At 43.0% G+C, this 16,138-nt stretch overlaps 1 protein-coding gene across 1 annotated transcript; it reads left to right on the top strand.

Moving 5' to 3' along the window:
* The first annotated feature begins 1,662 nt into the window (after positions 1-1,662).
* adamts5 (ADAM metallopeptidase with thrombospondin type 1 motif, 5 (aggrecanase-2)) lies at positions 1,663-13,893 on the top strand. Its single transcript, XM_087791700.1, has 8 exons — positions 1,663-2,795; positions 9,039-9,171; positions 9,379-9,546; positions 9,957-10,240; positions 10,488-10,671; positions 10,813-10,988; positions 11,065-11,240; positions 11,437-13,893. The coding sequence occupies exons 1-8, from the start codon at positions 1,863-1,865 to the stop codon at positions 12,086-12,088; spliced, it is 2,706 nt and encodes a 901-aa protein (XP_087647826.1). The 5' UTR covers positions 1,663-1,862; the 3' UTR covers positions 12,089-13,893.
* Positions 13,894-16,138: the final 2,245 nt, after the last annotated feature.

Genomic DNA, 16,138 nt, shown 5'->3' on the forward strand with positions numbered 1-16,138 from the left:
CGTGAGCCTGGTATGCGGTGGATAAGCTTCCGCCCCATGGCGAGCAGAAAACGAACAAACCCAATCACAACGTGTCTTATTTTGATATATCTGGTGAGGAACAGCCATGAATTATCCATCGCCCCCTTTCGTCTGCCTCCAGCGCCGTCGTGCCGCCTTCAATTATTGAGAGAGTCAAAGTGGCCACGTGTAAAAATAACAGAGTGTTACTTCATCACCGCGTGCTAGCGACGTCTTTCACAGAAGCACATGTGAAGTTAGAAAGACGTGAGGGAAACTATCGTAATGATGACTCATTCAAATAAATGAGTGTGGCCCTTTGTTTTTATTAACGTGGCCCTAATAAGTAAGTAAGTAAGAAATTTATATTTGTATAGCGCTTTTCCAGACCAGGGTCACAAAGCGCTTAAACGATCAAGACAATATTCAATAAAATATATACTTTAAAGGGCAAGATAAAACTGATAACACAACAGGAGTTCCAGAATATCAGGGGAAAGCCTGCACAAATAAAAATGTCTTAAGATGTTTCTTGAAGGAGTCAGTAGATCATCAAACACAGAGGGAGAGGAAGATCGTTCCAAAGCTTAGGAGCAACAGCCTGGAAGGATTTCTCTCCTCTGGTCCTGAACCGTGTGCGTGGAACCATCAGTAGATTCTGAGGTTATGTAGAAACCATCAAATTTGTGTTGTATTTGTTTGTATTATTCATTACTGGCTCTAAGTATGACTACATGGCTTTTGTTTTTAGGATTTTTGTCCACCGTTTTCGTCATTTTAGTAAATATTAATCACCCCGAAAAAAGATTAAGGCGAATATTAAAATGTATCATGTATTATAAAGAAAAAAAGTTCTTTGTATCAGATTTTAAAGTTATAAAAATACAATAATTAGCTTTCTTTTTATTATTATAACTTAGTTTATTTCAAGTTTACCCATAATATAAAATGGTAAATGGCTCTTACTTATATAGCACTTTCTATGCTTATTCAGCACTCAGCGCTGAAGTGCTTTACACCAAGTTACAAATTCACCAATTCACACACATAATCACACACTGATGAGAGTAGGCTGCAACGCATCACACCAGCTCACCAGGAGCAATCAGGGTAAAGCCACACGGGACACAACCCCACAATCTTGTCCAGAACTGGGATCGAACCCACAACCTCTCAGACCACGAGTCAACCACTCTACCATCTGAGCTATGACGCCCTTTAAAGCTTTAAACTCCTTTATTTTTGCTTGATGGACACCCACAACAGTAGAAATGTGGCCCCTGAATACATCAAAGGAACTGAAATAATACATTTAAATTCATCTCATTATGTCGTGACTGAAGTTATTGAGACTCTAGATCTTTTCCTTTGGTTGATAAGTAGCAGACTTGGTTTGTTTTTTTTAATCCCCAGCTTGTTTGTCCTTCCTGTGGTTGAATGAGAACATCTCAAGGTGGTTGAGTTCTGAGATTCTGGTGGAGTCTCGCAGCAATAACAGAGAATAACAAGAGTCCAGTGCTGAACATGGTTCTGGTCCTCCAGCACTTGACTTTAACAGAGATTCTAGGAAGAGAGGGAGTGAGGGAGGGAGGCAGACGAGAGGAGAGAGGGGGGATTGGAGGAGGAGGAGGAGGAGGAGTGGGGATGGAGCTGAAAAAAAGGGGGCAGGACTTTTCCCTCTCCGGGTCCTATTAAGCGCAAACTTTGTGATTTTGTTCTCCAAGTTCAGCTCAGTGCTCCCCTGCTCTCCTCCTCCACGCGTGGACTCCTCTTAAGGATGCGCTTATTATGAGGACAAAGTTGCTCCTTCCATCCAGACCCGGGTTCGATCCACAGGAGGTTCGTAGATGCTGGACTGAACCATGGTGCGGCTCTGGTCTCCACTACTGCTGCTGCTGCTGAGCGTCGCGGGTTCGAAGCCGGCTGCCGGAGCGCCTGCTTTCCAGGGTTTTTACCTGCCACCTGTGAACGGGTCGCTGCTCGCGCCTGCGCGCAGGACTGACGGGGTCGTGCGGACCGTGGACCGGATTTACCACGGGGGCGGGAAGGTGGGCTACCTGCTCTACCTGGATGGGGGTCGCTTCCAGCTGGACATGGAGCGGGACGCGTCGGCGCTCGGGGCTCTGACGCGGGGACGCGCGCGGCGGCCGCAGCGCGAGTGCGTGTACCGGGGCACGGTGGACTCGAACCCGGAGTCCCTGGCCGTGTTCGACCTGTGCGGGGGCGGGCTGGAGGGGTTCTTCGCCGTCGAGCACGCGCGCTACACCGTCACCCCCATCGTCAGGGCGAGGGGGCACGAGGACGACGCGCGCACGCTCCAGGACCGGGACGCGGAGAGCGCGCTCCACGTGTTCACGCGCGAGCGCTTCGCCTTCGAGGAGACGCGGGAGGCGCGCGACAGCTGCGGGACGAGTGACCGCGGGTCGTGGACGCGCTTCGCCCGCGGACGTCGACCCGCGAGGCGCAGGAGGCGCTCCGTGTCGCGCGCGCGGCACGTGGAGCTGCTCCTGGTCGCGGACGAGACCATGAGCAAGAAGTACGGCAAGGACTTGAACCACTACCTGCTCACGCTCGCGTCCGTCGCCTCCAAGCTGTACGGGCACGCGAGCATCGAGAACCCCATCCGCCTGTCCGTGGTGCGCGTGGCCGTGGTCACGGACAAGGAGAAGGGCCTGGAGGTGACCAAGAACGCGGCGGCGACGCTCAAGAGCTTCTGCAGGTGGCAGCACCAGCAGAACCCGCTGGACGACGAGCACCAGCAGCACCACGACGCCGCCATCCTCTTCACCAGGCAGGTAAACTGAGCTCCTCCACTTCTTCTCACCATCACTTCTTCTCCTGAAACAGGAGGTTCTGAGATCATCTCCATCTCAGAACCCTCTTGAAAAGTGCTTGTCTTTAGGTGGCCTCCTTCCTCCCTGTCATCACTCCAGTCTGCACTCTCTCCCTCACTCCAGTCTGACAGCTGGAGCTGGGAAGCTGTCAGGAAAACAAACACATCTGTGAGAAGCAGGGAGACCACACTCATTTATCCCCTCTCTCTCTCTCACCATCTTCTGAGCCTGGACCACAGAAAGGCATTCTTTACCTCTCCTTTTTTTTTTTTTTGGGTGTGGCCGCCACCGGCGGTTTTGAAGTCGGATCGCTCGCCCTCCGGGGTTGTGGTGAATCCAAAAGTCGTGCAAGGTCTTGTCGAAGGGCCAAGTCTGGATCGTCATCGGGGTTGGCAGGAGGAACAAGATGGTGCATACCAGAGTGTGGCGGGGTGCTGGCATGTGCTGCCACACCTGTAAGCCAGCCTGCGGCGTGTGAGGGTTGGCAGGTCATTTAAACCGTCGTTAATACCCCATGACATCTCAGACTATTATCCAAGTATTCGTTTCACTTCTTAAAAAACACATTACTAGGTAGTGGAGACTCCACTTGGTGCAGCGAGTACTTGACTCTGAGGTGTCATTATTTGGTGCGTGGAGTAGAGCAGGTGGGCCCAACTCAACTGTACAAAAGTATTTACCAAACTGTCTTTAACAGAGATGATTAAATTCCAACCAGATCCCTTTTCATCCATCCCCAGTTTTACTTTTGTCAGTCTCTGTATACATGTTGACGAAGACTAAGTTCCTTATCTTATCTTAATCATCAGCAACCATTGAGCCAACATAAAATGACTTAACCGACCGATGTCATTATCTGACATGTCACTTAAAATTTGTATTTTCTTTATTGTTTTATGACCCTATATGTAAGGGTGGGCATTAATCAGGATTTTTATGCTAAGAAATTCACAAAAATAGCATAACAATGGAATACTTTAAGTAATGGAATTACTGTAAATTAATTGTTAATTGATTGATGTGAGACTTTTGAAACTTTTCCATGCAAAAACACGATTATTTAAAAAAAAAGAAATACGCTACACTTAGAGGTCATCGTATTGTGGCTTTGAAAAGTTCCTCCCTCGGTATACTTTGTTGTGTTGTTGTAGATGACACTTGTGACGTTGCTAAGAAAGCAGCCAGCAGTGGCTAATGGACTTAAGCTGTCAGTGTTTTTCTAACCCGCTGGCTTATTGGTTAAGGTGGTGTGTCAATCATTTTTGATTGACAGAATTAGACCTGCAGCCTCTCCAGGGCATCGGTTCCACCATGAGTTCAAGTGTTCATGGTATTTAAAAAAGCTGGAAAATTGCGAATGTTTCCACTGATGCAATGACATCATTGCTCAGAGTGCTGGTTATTAAAAGGTCATGGATTTTATCTTTTTTTTCTATTTTTCTTACAAGATCATTTTAATTGAAGTCATATTTCATCAAACAAAACACATTTTACGACTGGATTTTTCCCTGGTTTGGCTCTAAAGAAACAGTAGGACTCAGGAATAGACCACACTAGCTGTGTGGATGAAACCCAATATGGCTTCTGAAAACCTGCTGGGACCTGATTTTGGAGTCAAACCGGTCCCTTGTCCACAAATAAGAAGAAGCATTGATACAAAGTCATCTGTACGGTCCAGTTCAATTACCCACGTTCCCCGGACCGGAGCTCTGTGACCTGTGTGGCAGTGTCACACATACCAGCGCCAGAACAAAACAAGCGCCACAAAGAGGGAACTCAGTCCAAGCACATGGGGACGTTAAACGTTACGCACGGCTGTGTTCACTTGTTCGACCGCACACAAAGGCAGACTGTAAGTGGACCGGACAGCTACTATGATGTTGACGTACATGTATGATGTTTTTCTCCCTCGGCGGTTGTGCAATAGGGAAAATATTTGGAGAGACATGGCTCGCAGGTACCTGTGATGGCAGAGCTATAGGAGAGCTGGCCTTTTCAACCGGGGGTTGACGATGGGTCACATTGACCCCATTATTTCTATTAATACTGTAAGATGAATCAAACCAATAACAGTTATACTATCCACATTTTATTAGAGCAATATTTGAAGTATTAAAAAAACATTTTAGCCTATTGGCTTAAGCCTGTTAATTTGTTGATATCTAGGGAATCGAACCAGTGATGTCACCAAAAGTGGACCTCTGACCGTCTTGATTTCCACTTAATTTCTTTAATTCAAGTGCATCTACAACTGTATTGACACTATGCAGCCCCTGAAAACTATGCTGATTGAATCGGCACAACAAAATACAGCTGTCAATCAAAACAGCTGATTTGACAAATGACTCTATAGTTAGAGTCGAGTTGTGCAGAATTCTCAATATAGTTATAAAGCAATATATGTTTTTTGTAGTAGGTCGATCAATTTTAATGTACTTTTTAACATATGCTCGATGCTGTTAAAGTGTAAGCAACCCTGTGCTATCCAGATTGTATGCACTGCCATGGTTTATGGAAGACCAGCTGCTGTTGTTCATGAACGATATCGTAAATACACTTCAGATATAAATGGGAAACATCAACTACACCAACACCTCGTTAAATGGCCGCCCAAAAACGCAATGATGACATCTGATTTGCTCGCTATTCTCCAAGCCAATTGTTTTGAGGAGACTTGACAATTTATTGTCTATCTACAATCCTTTTTTTCATGGCAACCTTCAACAGTTCCAAATATGTTTTGTTTTGACTACATCCAGCTTCTTCTGAGCTCCTCCTCGTGTTTAAGTGTCTGTACATTCAAGTGTACATTTCCCAGCCTGCGGCCCCGTCGCAGCTACTCCCTCTATTTGTTTTTACTGATCTTGATATTTCACACGTGCTACACTTGGTCTGGTGTATGTTGACAACCTGCAGACAGCCGCGGGGCCTTCTTCTGCCTGCACGCATGCAACTGCCCACACAGTTCATCAGCGCATCACTTAACAAACAGCGGGCCTCGTCTCAGGCCCGGCTGGATGCATCGACGGCTTTAATCTGTTTGCACTCTTGATGTGGAAGGCTGTCTGACTTGAAGTGCTGGGAGGTCATAGAGGAACCAGGAGTTCATGCTGGGGTTTCCCATTTGCTTGACCTTAGCTTGTCCTTCGGATATGGCACTTAGATCTTGAATCTTCGTGGAACATTGAAAATAGTTAATCTGGAATAGTCTGTTTTTTTTGCTGGACTCTATTTTCCCCAAAATGTTTTGAAGCAAAATCAACATTCATTAATGTAGATAAAGACTTTCAGAACCTTTATTACCTTTTAATTCACTTTTTTCTGTGGTTATAGTGGAGTAAAAAACATATGAAAAAAAGTCAACAATAGTTCCATCCATCTTCTTCAGTTCATCCTAGGACAGGTCACAGTGTCAGAAGTCAAGTCAATGAGCAAATGGACTTTCTTGACTTTCAACTCCAACTAAACATCTTCCAGCTTGGAATCCCAATGGGTTAAAATGCGAGTTGTCAGAAGTATTCTTGCCCTCAACTCTTCCAATCTTTCCTTAAGATTGTGTTAATGTCAACCTACTACTGTATCTATGAAGCAAATAATCAGTTGTTAAATTTTTCTTTTGGATTTTTTTTTTGGTTTTTAGAGCAGACATTTCTGTTAGTCAGGATCACCAGCTTGAACAAGTCCATTTTAGACCATATAAGGAACCCAAAAGAACCTATTTGTTACACTTCCTCAAGTGATCTTTCAATGTGAATAATGTAGTCATTTTCAAATAATGCAACAAAATAATTCAGACTCTCATTATTAATATCCCTAATTACTTGCTCCTTGTATAAAGCGTGTCTGGAGCTACAAGTTAATATTATAAAACCATCTTAAAGAATTATGATGTAAATGATCCCAGAGAGTTTATGGGTAATGTGAAGATGTCGACGCCTCTGTTACAAATAGACTGCTGGCTGTTATGGATCGTAGCCCGGGAGTGTTTTTCTTTCCCAGCCTTCCCCTGTCAAAAACGATTCATTTGAACTAAAATGCCATCGTCACGAGTTTAGTGTCTTGATTAAATAAACAAGTAGCTTGTTGTCTTCAGTTTATGCCAACAAGAAATCAGGTTGGATTCGATTAGGTTTCTATCCTAAGTGGTTTTCAGTGCAGTAGGCAAGATCTCTGATGGTCCACAGGTCTTACTCTCTAGCATCTTTGGTCGTCAGAAGTCTATAGATCACAACTGACCGACAGAGCTATCAAAAATTATCAGTTGTTGGAGTTGTGTATGTGATTCCTGACGTTTTCAAGAAGGAATTCCTACTGGCCTTGCGAAAGAAACGGGGCGGGTTTCTCGGTCACTATTTGTGTAGCTTCCAAGTGGACATGGTCTCCCAAAGCTATGCTCAGCGCCTAACCTTTCACTCCCAGTTGGACACCTGTTCTTCTGTTATTCCTGCCAATGTTTCTGTAACTGCCGTTCCTCGCTGTTCTTTTCTTTAATATCCGGCATCCCTCCATCCTCCCAGCTCCAACCCATGTAATGCGTTTCCTGTTATTTATTTATTTTTCCCCTCCAGCACTCATTCAAGTCGCTTAACCGAATACAACAACAAACATCAAGGCATTTCAGGTAGCCCATGGATTAGCAAAAAAGCTTGTTTTTCACTGAACAGAACTTTGTCCAAGTCACCAAAACAGTACAAGTAGCTAAAAGGTTAATGTTTGCAATGTCGTTTCCTGGCAGCTGTCGGGATTTTGAGGTCAACATGGAGTTTAGTGGAGTTTGTATTCTTGTTCCCCGCCTGCACGTGCTACTTGTAACAATATCAGTTTTCCCACTAGAGCGGTGTAGTGGATTCACGCATAAATAAATGAAATAAAAGGAAATGTAGACCTGGCAGGGTGAGCGAGTGTGGGAATAGTGGGAAGAAAAACAAGGGAAAAGTCCTACTGTTTGATTTAAAACGACCGGATTTCTTCTTCATGCCTTCAGCATAGTCTGTGTTTGTTTAACTCCTTGACTCATGTTTAACCCTGTTTATTATTATTCAAAGTTTAGTTGAATAACTAAAGGTAAAAGAGAAAGCTTTTTCACTTTAAATGCGAACCTTTTTAGGTAAATACTTGTCAATATTAATTATATACATATATAGTATTGGAGACCTATGATAACAATGTATGTAGGTTTTCAAATATAACGTACCAATTAAAAATCATTATTATATTGATTTAATGTGTCCAGAATCTTCGGGCAATGCTACATAAATTAAATCAAGACTGGCTTCCATGTGTTAAAAAAAGTAGCCTCGCGTGGATGTATATTTTTCATCATGCCGTCCCACCCAGATGGTTATTTGTGTGCAACAGCAGAACACAAGGCGGTTTGTTCCAAAGCTGGTAAACACCCTCCCCAGAGAGACTCTCACACAAAGCAGCAGGCCTGTCAGCATCACTTAGCATGACGCTCCATCCCATCCGCGGGACCCATGTCTGTGTGTTCAAATGTGCGCAGGCTTGTGTGCACGAGTAGTGTAAAGTACGGTCGTGTGCATCGTGATGTGACGGTATGATTAACTGATTGATCTGAGCACACAGGCCGCGCTACAACCGCCTGCAGGGCTGGTCTGCATGGGCGTGTGAAAACGAAAACAACAATCAATAACATGTACTCTGCCAGCCTGAGAGGGCGGACAAACTTATGGCAAAGCAGGGGTAGGAGTCAAATATCAAAAGGAGAGAAACTATTTGAGCCGTGTTGGACCCTGAGCACGAAGTTGAAAAGTCAAGCCCAGTGTGTGGGCCTCCATTTAAGTATTCCCAGTCACCCTTGAGGGTGGTGCTTTCTCAAGGAATTGTGGCTTAATGTGGACTGGCTGAACTCATAATGGTGCGTCTACATTGTTTTTGTCAATGGAGATTGTTCCTGTCTGTACTTGAAGTTGACAAAATTTGGTATGATAATACATTTGGAATGTCACAGTAGAGGTCACTACTGTGACATATCTTAGCTGCAAAGTTCTTGGTGAAAACAGATCTATAAAGAATAGAATCAACAATGAAAACAATTGTTTGCGTGTTGTTTTCAACAACTGGCCCTTGAAATGAAGTTTGTTTAGTGTGTTAGCTTGTGTCGCTGCCAACATTTCAGCAGCGTTCTTGTGCGTCACTCAACATCAATATTCTTTCTCAAGTTCTTGCTTTGTCCTCCTTCAGGATCTCTGTGGACACCACTCCTGCGACACCTTGGGCATGGCTGACGTGGGCACCATCTGCTCCCCTGAGAGAAGCTGCGCCGTCATTGAAGATGACGGGCTTCACGCCGCCTTCACAGTCGCGCATGAGATAGGTAAGCACTACCTAAGCACAGCTGTGAATCATCAGCATTGCTGGCTTTGTCAGAGCTTGAACATCTGTCGTCACCACTCTGCTAGATTAGTGCCTGATATCTGAGCGATCGTGTTTTCCTTTCTAATTCTTGGTACAAGTGGAAACCTGTGAATGGACTCGTCTCTTTTTTCCAGCGTTCCAATTCTAATTTTCTCCCCCCCCCCAGGTCATCTGCTTGGTTTGTCCCATGACGACTCTAAGTTCTGTGAGGAGCGATTCGGTGTCAACAGTGACAAGCGTCTTATGTCGTCCATCCTTACATCCATTGACGCCTCCAAACCGTGGAGCCGCTGCACATCGGCAACCATCACCGATTTCTTTGACGACGGCAACGGTGAGCCCTCAGTGTGAATTAGGTGTAAAGTCCTAAAAAAGCAGCAGGATATCTGCTAGTTCAGCAAACACTGAGACACATGTGGAATAATTCACTGTGAGAACCTTCTGCAACCCGTAAAAGTTTTACTCCCCTCGTCTACTAATTCCTTCCATGTGAATTTTGTGTGATTGCTTCCTTCTCAGAGAAGCTGTACCTGTTTACCACCATGTTTATTAACACTGTTTAAATACAGCCAATTACTCCTGCTAACTTCTCCTTAAGCAAATGCAAGCACTGTATTTACAATGTAAAGGATTCAGGAATTTTTACCCTTTTTCTTCTTCTATTTCTGGAGTACTCATTCAATATGTATGTATTCATTCAATATGTATACATGTACTTAATATGTATTCTCCTCATTCCTGCAGCTGAATGTCTTCTGGACTCTCCCCAAAAACCCCTTCTGGGACCTGAGGAGCTCCCGGGACAGAGCTATGATGCTGTCCGTCAGTGCCGTCTCGCCTTTGGCCCGGAGTACACTGTCTGCCCAGGCATGGACGTTTGTTCTCGACTGTGGTGTGCCGTCATCCGCCAGGGACAGATGGTTTGTCTCACCAAAAAGCTGCCGGCTGTAGAGGGAACTCCCTGTGGGAAAGGACGCATCTGCCTTCAGGGAAAGTGTGTCGACAAAACCCGGAAGCGCCACTATTCGGTAAGATTACAATGTAGCGAAGTCAAACATTATGGTTTATAAACGGCCCTTTTCAAACATAGAACATATTTTCACCACTTGATCATCACATGGTCATGACTTCATTTTCTATCTTTAGTCCACTTTCATCAATGAACAAATCTCTTTCAGGTCTTTTTCAAGCAGCACATATTTTGTCTAAATCTTTCCTGGCTCCAAACAGATAAGCCCATTATTCTATCACATATCTAAATGTCTTTCCTCGCAGGCTTCCAATCATGGTAGCTGGAGCTCTTGGGGTTCTTGGGGCACATGTTCAAGAACCTGTGGCGGCGGTGTGCAGTTTGCCCAGCGATTGTGCAACAACCCTCCACCTCGAAACAACGGGCGCTACTGCACGGGGAAGAGGGCAATCTATCGCTCTTGCAATGTCATAACGTGTCCTCCGTCAAGTAAGTGAAGGAAATTTGGACCAAAATATGACTGTGTTGAGATGTTTATCTTGCCCATATGCAAGCAGGAACATTGTTTTTCTAGACTGACATGTAAGATTATTGAAGTGACCAAATGTTTTTTTTTCTGTTTCTTTCTAGATAAGAGTTTGAGGCAAGAACAGTGTGAAGTCAGAAATGGTCCACAGACTGATCCGAAGGGGGTGAAGACTTTTGTTGAGTGGGTGCCTAAGTATGCCGGAGTGCTTCCCAAGGACGTATGCAAGTTAACCTGTAGAGCAAAAGGAACCGGATACTATGTGGTTTTCTCGCACAGGGTCAGTCACTCCCACGGACAAGTCATCACTAACTCTACGTGAACGTTACATTAACATTTATCAATTTGTGCTGCAGGTTACTGACGGGACGGAATGCCGTCCGTACAGCAGCTCTGTGTGTGTTAAGGGGAAGTGTGTGCGGACAGGCTGTGATGGCATCATTGGCTCAAAGCTTCAGTTCGACAAGTGTGGGATATGTGGAGGAGACAGTACCGGATGTGTCCGTGTGGTGGGAAACTTCACAAAGAGAAGGTATGTCAGAATAAAGTCAACCATTAGTAAAACTGCTATAGCACCAAAAGATTCGTAAACACCTTTTTATTTTCTAAATCTAAAAACATGATTTGTTTTGGAAGTAATGTAGTGTCATCCTGGTATTTTACTGTTTGATCGTCCATGAGTCAATGATATAAGCCTAAGCCTAAGCCTTGTTCCCTTTTTGCAACAGCAAAGGCTACACTGATGTGGTGAAGATCCCTGCAGGCTCCACCCACATCAAAATCCGCCAGCACAAAGCCAAAGACCAGACAAGATACACTGCTTACCTCGCCCTCCGCAAAGCCGGCGCAGAGTACCTCCTGAATGGAAAATTCATGATATCAACCTCAGAGACAATCATCCCCCTCAATGGGTCTGTGCTTAACTACAGTGGGTGGAGTCAGAGGGACGAATGGCTTCACAGCATGGGGCCAGGAGCAATACAGGAAGCATTGGGGGTTCAGATCCTTGCTACGGATGCAAAGAAACCTCTGGACATTCGTTACAGCTTCTTTATGCCACGTCCTCCATCCAAAACCCCACACTCAGCCAATTCTCATAGTAGCTCCGCAAGCACAACGACTACTACAGTGAGTAGCCTTCCATCAGTTGTCCCTACACGTGGCCCGGATCCTGGACATCCCACAGCTGCAGTCCTCTCTACTCAAACACCGGGTCCAAAATGGCTGACAGGACATTGGATGCCATGTTCGAGGACTTGTGACACTGCCTGGCAAAGCAGAACAGTGCAGTGCAAGGACCCTGATGGTAAACTATCCAAGGGCTGTGTGCTCAGTGCCCGCCCTTCTGCCTTCAAACAATGTCTCGTCAGGAAGTGTTGAGCAGTGGGACTCAAATGGGAATTTGAGCAACAAGAAAAGACAGAGCAGTTGAAATCATGCAGGAATGATCTAAAGCCCGCCACTGGACGGTGAATGTTGGCGTGGATAGTTTGGAGCCAGCCACACAGAGACATGAATCTGTTGGAAAGACTTCCTATGATAGCTGCAAAGTATAGTCATCACGTAACAAAGGATTGGTGTTGCATGCCATTTCTATGTCGTTCTCGCTCGTCTTCAAATTTCAAGATTAGGAGTGCGATGTTTGTTTTTGTCTTGTTGAGGTTTTTGACAACAACCCCCAGCTTTAGGAAACACAATTAACTGGCCCATTCGCTTTGACTTTCAACTTGACCTCGGAAAAAAAAAACATTTTCATGCCATAAAGGAGATTTCATATTCAGATTTATGTTTACACTGACAGGTTTGGACCGTTGCAAAGACTTGTGGTGTCGTTGAGTTTGGCTTTTAACCCCCATCATTCTGCAAGTAGAATCTTTTAATCAGTGTGACGACTACAAACAGCAGGTGTCCTCTCTTGTTAGAACTGCTTTTAATCAAACAATTCCAACAGATCATCGCTACAGAGTATGAAGCATGACATGTTTAGTTCACTGACGTAGGCTAATGAACTTTGTATTCTTGTATATAAAAATACCACGAAGCCATGATGTTGCTGTTATAACCATACATACTTGATGTCGTACACATGAACTGGCACAGTCTATTTTATGAACAAAATGGTTATTTTTTACATTTTTTGTGGTACAAACTTGACTAACGTCGTCTAGACGACTACGGACTAAATCTTCTGACACAGACGGGATGGAGGGAATGCACAGTGGCCTTCAGCTGACAAACCTTGCGAGTGTGACATTGACAAAGGGTCAAAGCTCCTGAACGTTCACGGAGGTTAAAGGTGAAAAACTAATGCTTGATTTATTTTGTGTGTGTGTGTGAGTGTGTGTGCGCGAGCGTGTGACCGACATGGGATGTTAGCACAGTGTGTTCAACTGTCTTTCTATGCATCTTTGAGCCTCTCACTTATAATTTAACCAATCACAAGTTAAGGTTAGAGAGGACCCTGTGTATGCTCAGTGAGTTTGCTTTTTGTATATATGTGAACGAGGCGTCACTGCTTAGATGGAATTTTGCCTCAAACCATGCAATGCGTGTAGAGGTTACCACTATCGTGATGGTTCTCTGATGGTCAAGGAATACAACAATGCAAACCTTAGATACTTGCAACAACTGCCAGGTTCATAGCTACTATTGTGGAATTCAAAGTTTTTGTAATGCCCAATGACACAAAACTGTTGACTGGACATGTTGGAGGAATCCAAGCAATCTTTTTTTTCTTATCTTGATAAAAAATGACAATCAGTGATCGAAAATCTTCATAGTTAAGATAGAAAAGTATAGTCCAGTCATTCGCAGTGATTTAGGGACCAATAGCTGTCAATGAGCTCGCCTTTAAACTCTAATATTCACATTGTGTTTAACTGCAACTGCTTACATTCATCAGATCCTTCAATATAAACGAATCATTTAAAATAGTTATAAACCTCCCATGAAGCAAAACACATGTGTTCAATCTCCTGTTTCCAATCCAAATCTACCCACAATCCACCTGTGCAGGATACACCTATGGTAAACACCACTCGACATATCTTCTCTGGGACATATACACATTCATTCAAACACATACGATCCTTTCTAACTGGCAGTATGACTGAAACACGGCACTGAGCTTGTAATTTATTGTTTGTACAACTGGTATGTGTGAATAAAGAAAACAATGAGCTGCATTTTATTTATTGTAGTAATTTTGTATCAAATTACTATTTAACTTAGGAGCTATGACTGTGCAGGATCATTTCTTTGTAAAAATAGTGTATATTTTTAGTCATCCACATGAATATATGTACATAAAATCAATATATATTTAAATGTTTTTGTGTGTTGTGTCGTTTATGATCCTATGAGTATTATTCTTGTCATAAAATAATAATATAATTTATAATAACCCATATAATATCTCAGGGTCGCCACAAACAAATTTGTGACCCTGAGATAAGGGTTAAAGGACAAGGATCTAAAATGAACATGTTTCTTATTAAAGCACCAATATGTGATTTGTAAAATATCGTTTCATGTCATAGTTGTGTCATAACTTTGCAATGTTATATTTTCATATTTGCATTTTTTTTAACAAACATACTTTAAAAAAAATGTTTCTGCTAACTTCAAAAGTCTCTCGGCACATACAAAAACAATTTCTTTGACCAGGTCAAGTTGCAGCATGAAAGACATTGTTAAAGATCTAGGCCATAGAATTCTACTATATGACTGTTCAAAATTAAACTAATCAATAAAGAGACTCTGGAGAGAAAACAAGTGACATGTTGGTGCTTTAAAACGTAGGGCAACAAAGTACATAGTCATCAGTTTGATGCATGGAGTAGATCATATGTTTCTCTGCATTTAAACAAGCCAGTTGAGAGTATTGCTCTCCCTTTCACTTTTATATACCTGAAAATGATTTTTTAAAGTAAGCATGTAGTCCCTGGAGACCTAATGGTAAAGACGTCACTCATAGCCCTGCATTAAATTGCGGCGGGTGAACAAATAGGTAGCTTTTATGAGCTCACTCCATCCTAAGCTGTGTCTCAAATCGCATACTTGCGTACTAAAACTTAATTTTAGTGCATAAGTGCGCCTCAATTGTTAGTATGCGAAATGTAGTAGGCCATGCACACTAAATTGGCGTACTAAAACTCCCACAAAACTGAGTAATGGACAGTTTTCTACCCTATATATATATATGACGTAACTTCTGTTTACAATGTCAACGTCACTAAGATGGCGGCTATATATATATATATATATATATATATATAAATATATATATATATATATGCATATACTTACAGATACATTTTTATCCAGCAATAGGAGGATGAGATGTTTTCGGTGCCGATACCAGCGTAAATATCTCACGAATATTTTGTTTCTCATATTTCTTGATCCAAACTTGCAAAACGTGCTGCCAGCAGGTGTTGGCGATAGTGTTCCTACAGCTGGAACAGCAAGCAACGTGAAATAGTAGTAGAAGAAGAAGCTGTAGCGTCATTTACAGTTAGTGCGGAGCGGCAGGGTTTTATTTGAGACAGTACTATCTGTGGAGAATTTGCGTACTAGTTAGTACGTACACTATCCTGATGAATACTAACCGCCAGTATACTAAGAGAAGTATGCAATTTGAGACACAGCACTAGTCTCCAAAAAACTGACCCGCTGTCCCGCCCTTAATATCAGAGCACATGGATGTACACAAGCTTTCTTACTCTCTAGTAGTAATGAGCCTTAAAACATCATGAAACAGTGTCCTTATTTTCAGAGACCACTAGATGGCACTCTCTTTAAACAGCTATTATGAATGTTTCCTTGAGCACCAACTACTGACCTTTCAAGAACATGACTGTGCTTCATGAAGCTTCATCAGCCCATCACTTTCTGCATCCATCTCAGATGAACATCCCACTTCTGATGCCAAGTATAATAGTAAGTCACCCGAAAACCTTAAATCCTGGGGTAAAGTGCACACATTGACCTGGCACAAAAGGCCACAATATAATACAATTGATTGAATTCAATCAATTCAATTTCCCCAATGAGGGAATAATCAAGAAATAGAAATAAAAACCTTCAATCACACTCAACATGGTCTAGAATATAAAAACCCCAAATTATATATATATATTAATTTGGGTTTTTTTCAATACCTATTTAGCTTTTTATAAGAACTATCATCAAAACCTGGAACTATGATGTAAAAGATTTCACTTTAGAGAACAGACCAAGATGAAATTGAATAATTCCAAGAATATAATCTAAAAATTCTAGTTCCAAGTATAGAATAATGGGAAATAAACTAGAATGTCAAAAATCAAGTTAACTTCCTAAACGAAGTACTTGTTCCACCTTGTGGTACAAGGCTGTCCCTTCATTGAACGCATTCGAACTGAAACATGGTTGAAGAGCGACACCTGC

Source organism: Callionymus lyra, chromosome 5, assembly GCF_982586985.1.
Source record: "Callionymus lyra chromosome 5, fCalLyr1.hap1.1, whole genome shotgun sequence".
Classification (NCBI taxonomy): Eukaryota; Metazoa; Chordata; class Actinopteri; order Syngnathiformes; family Callionymidae; genus Callionymus; species Callionymus lyra.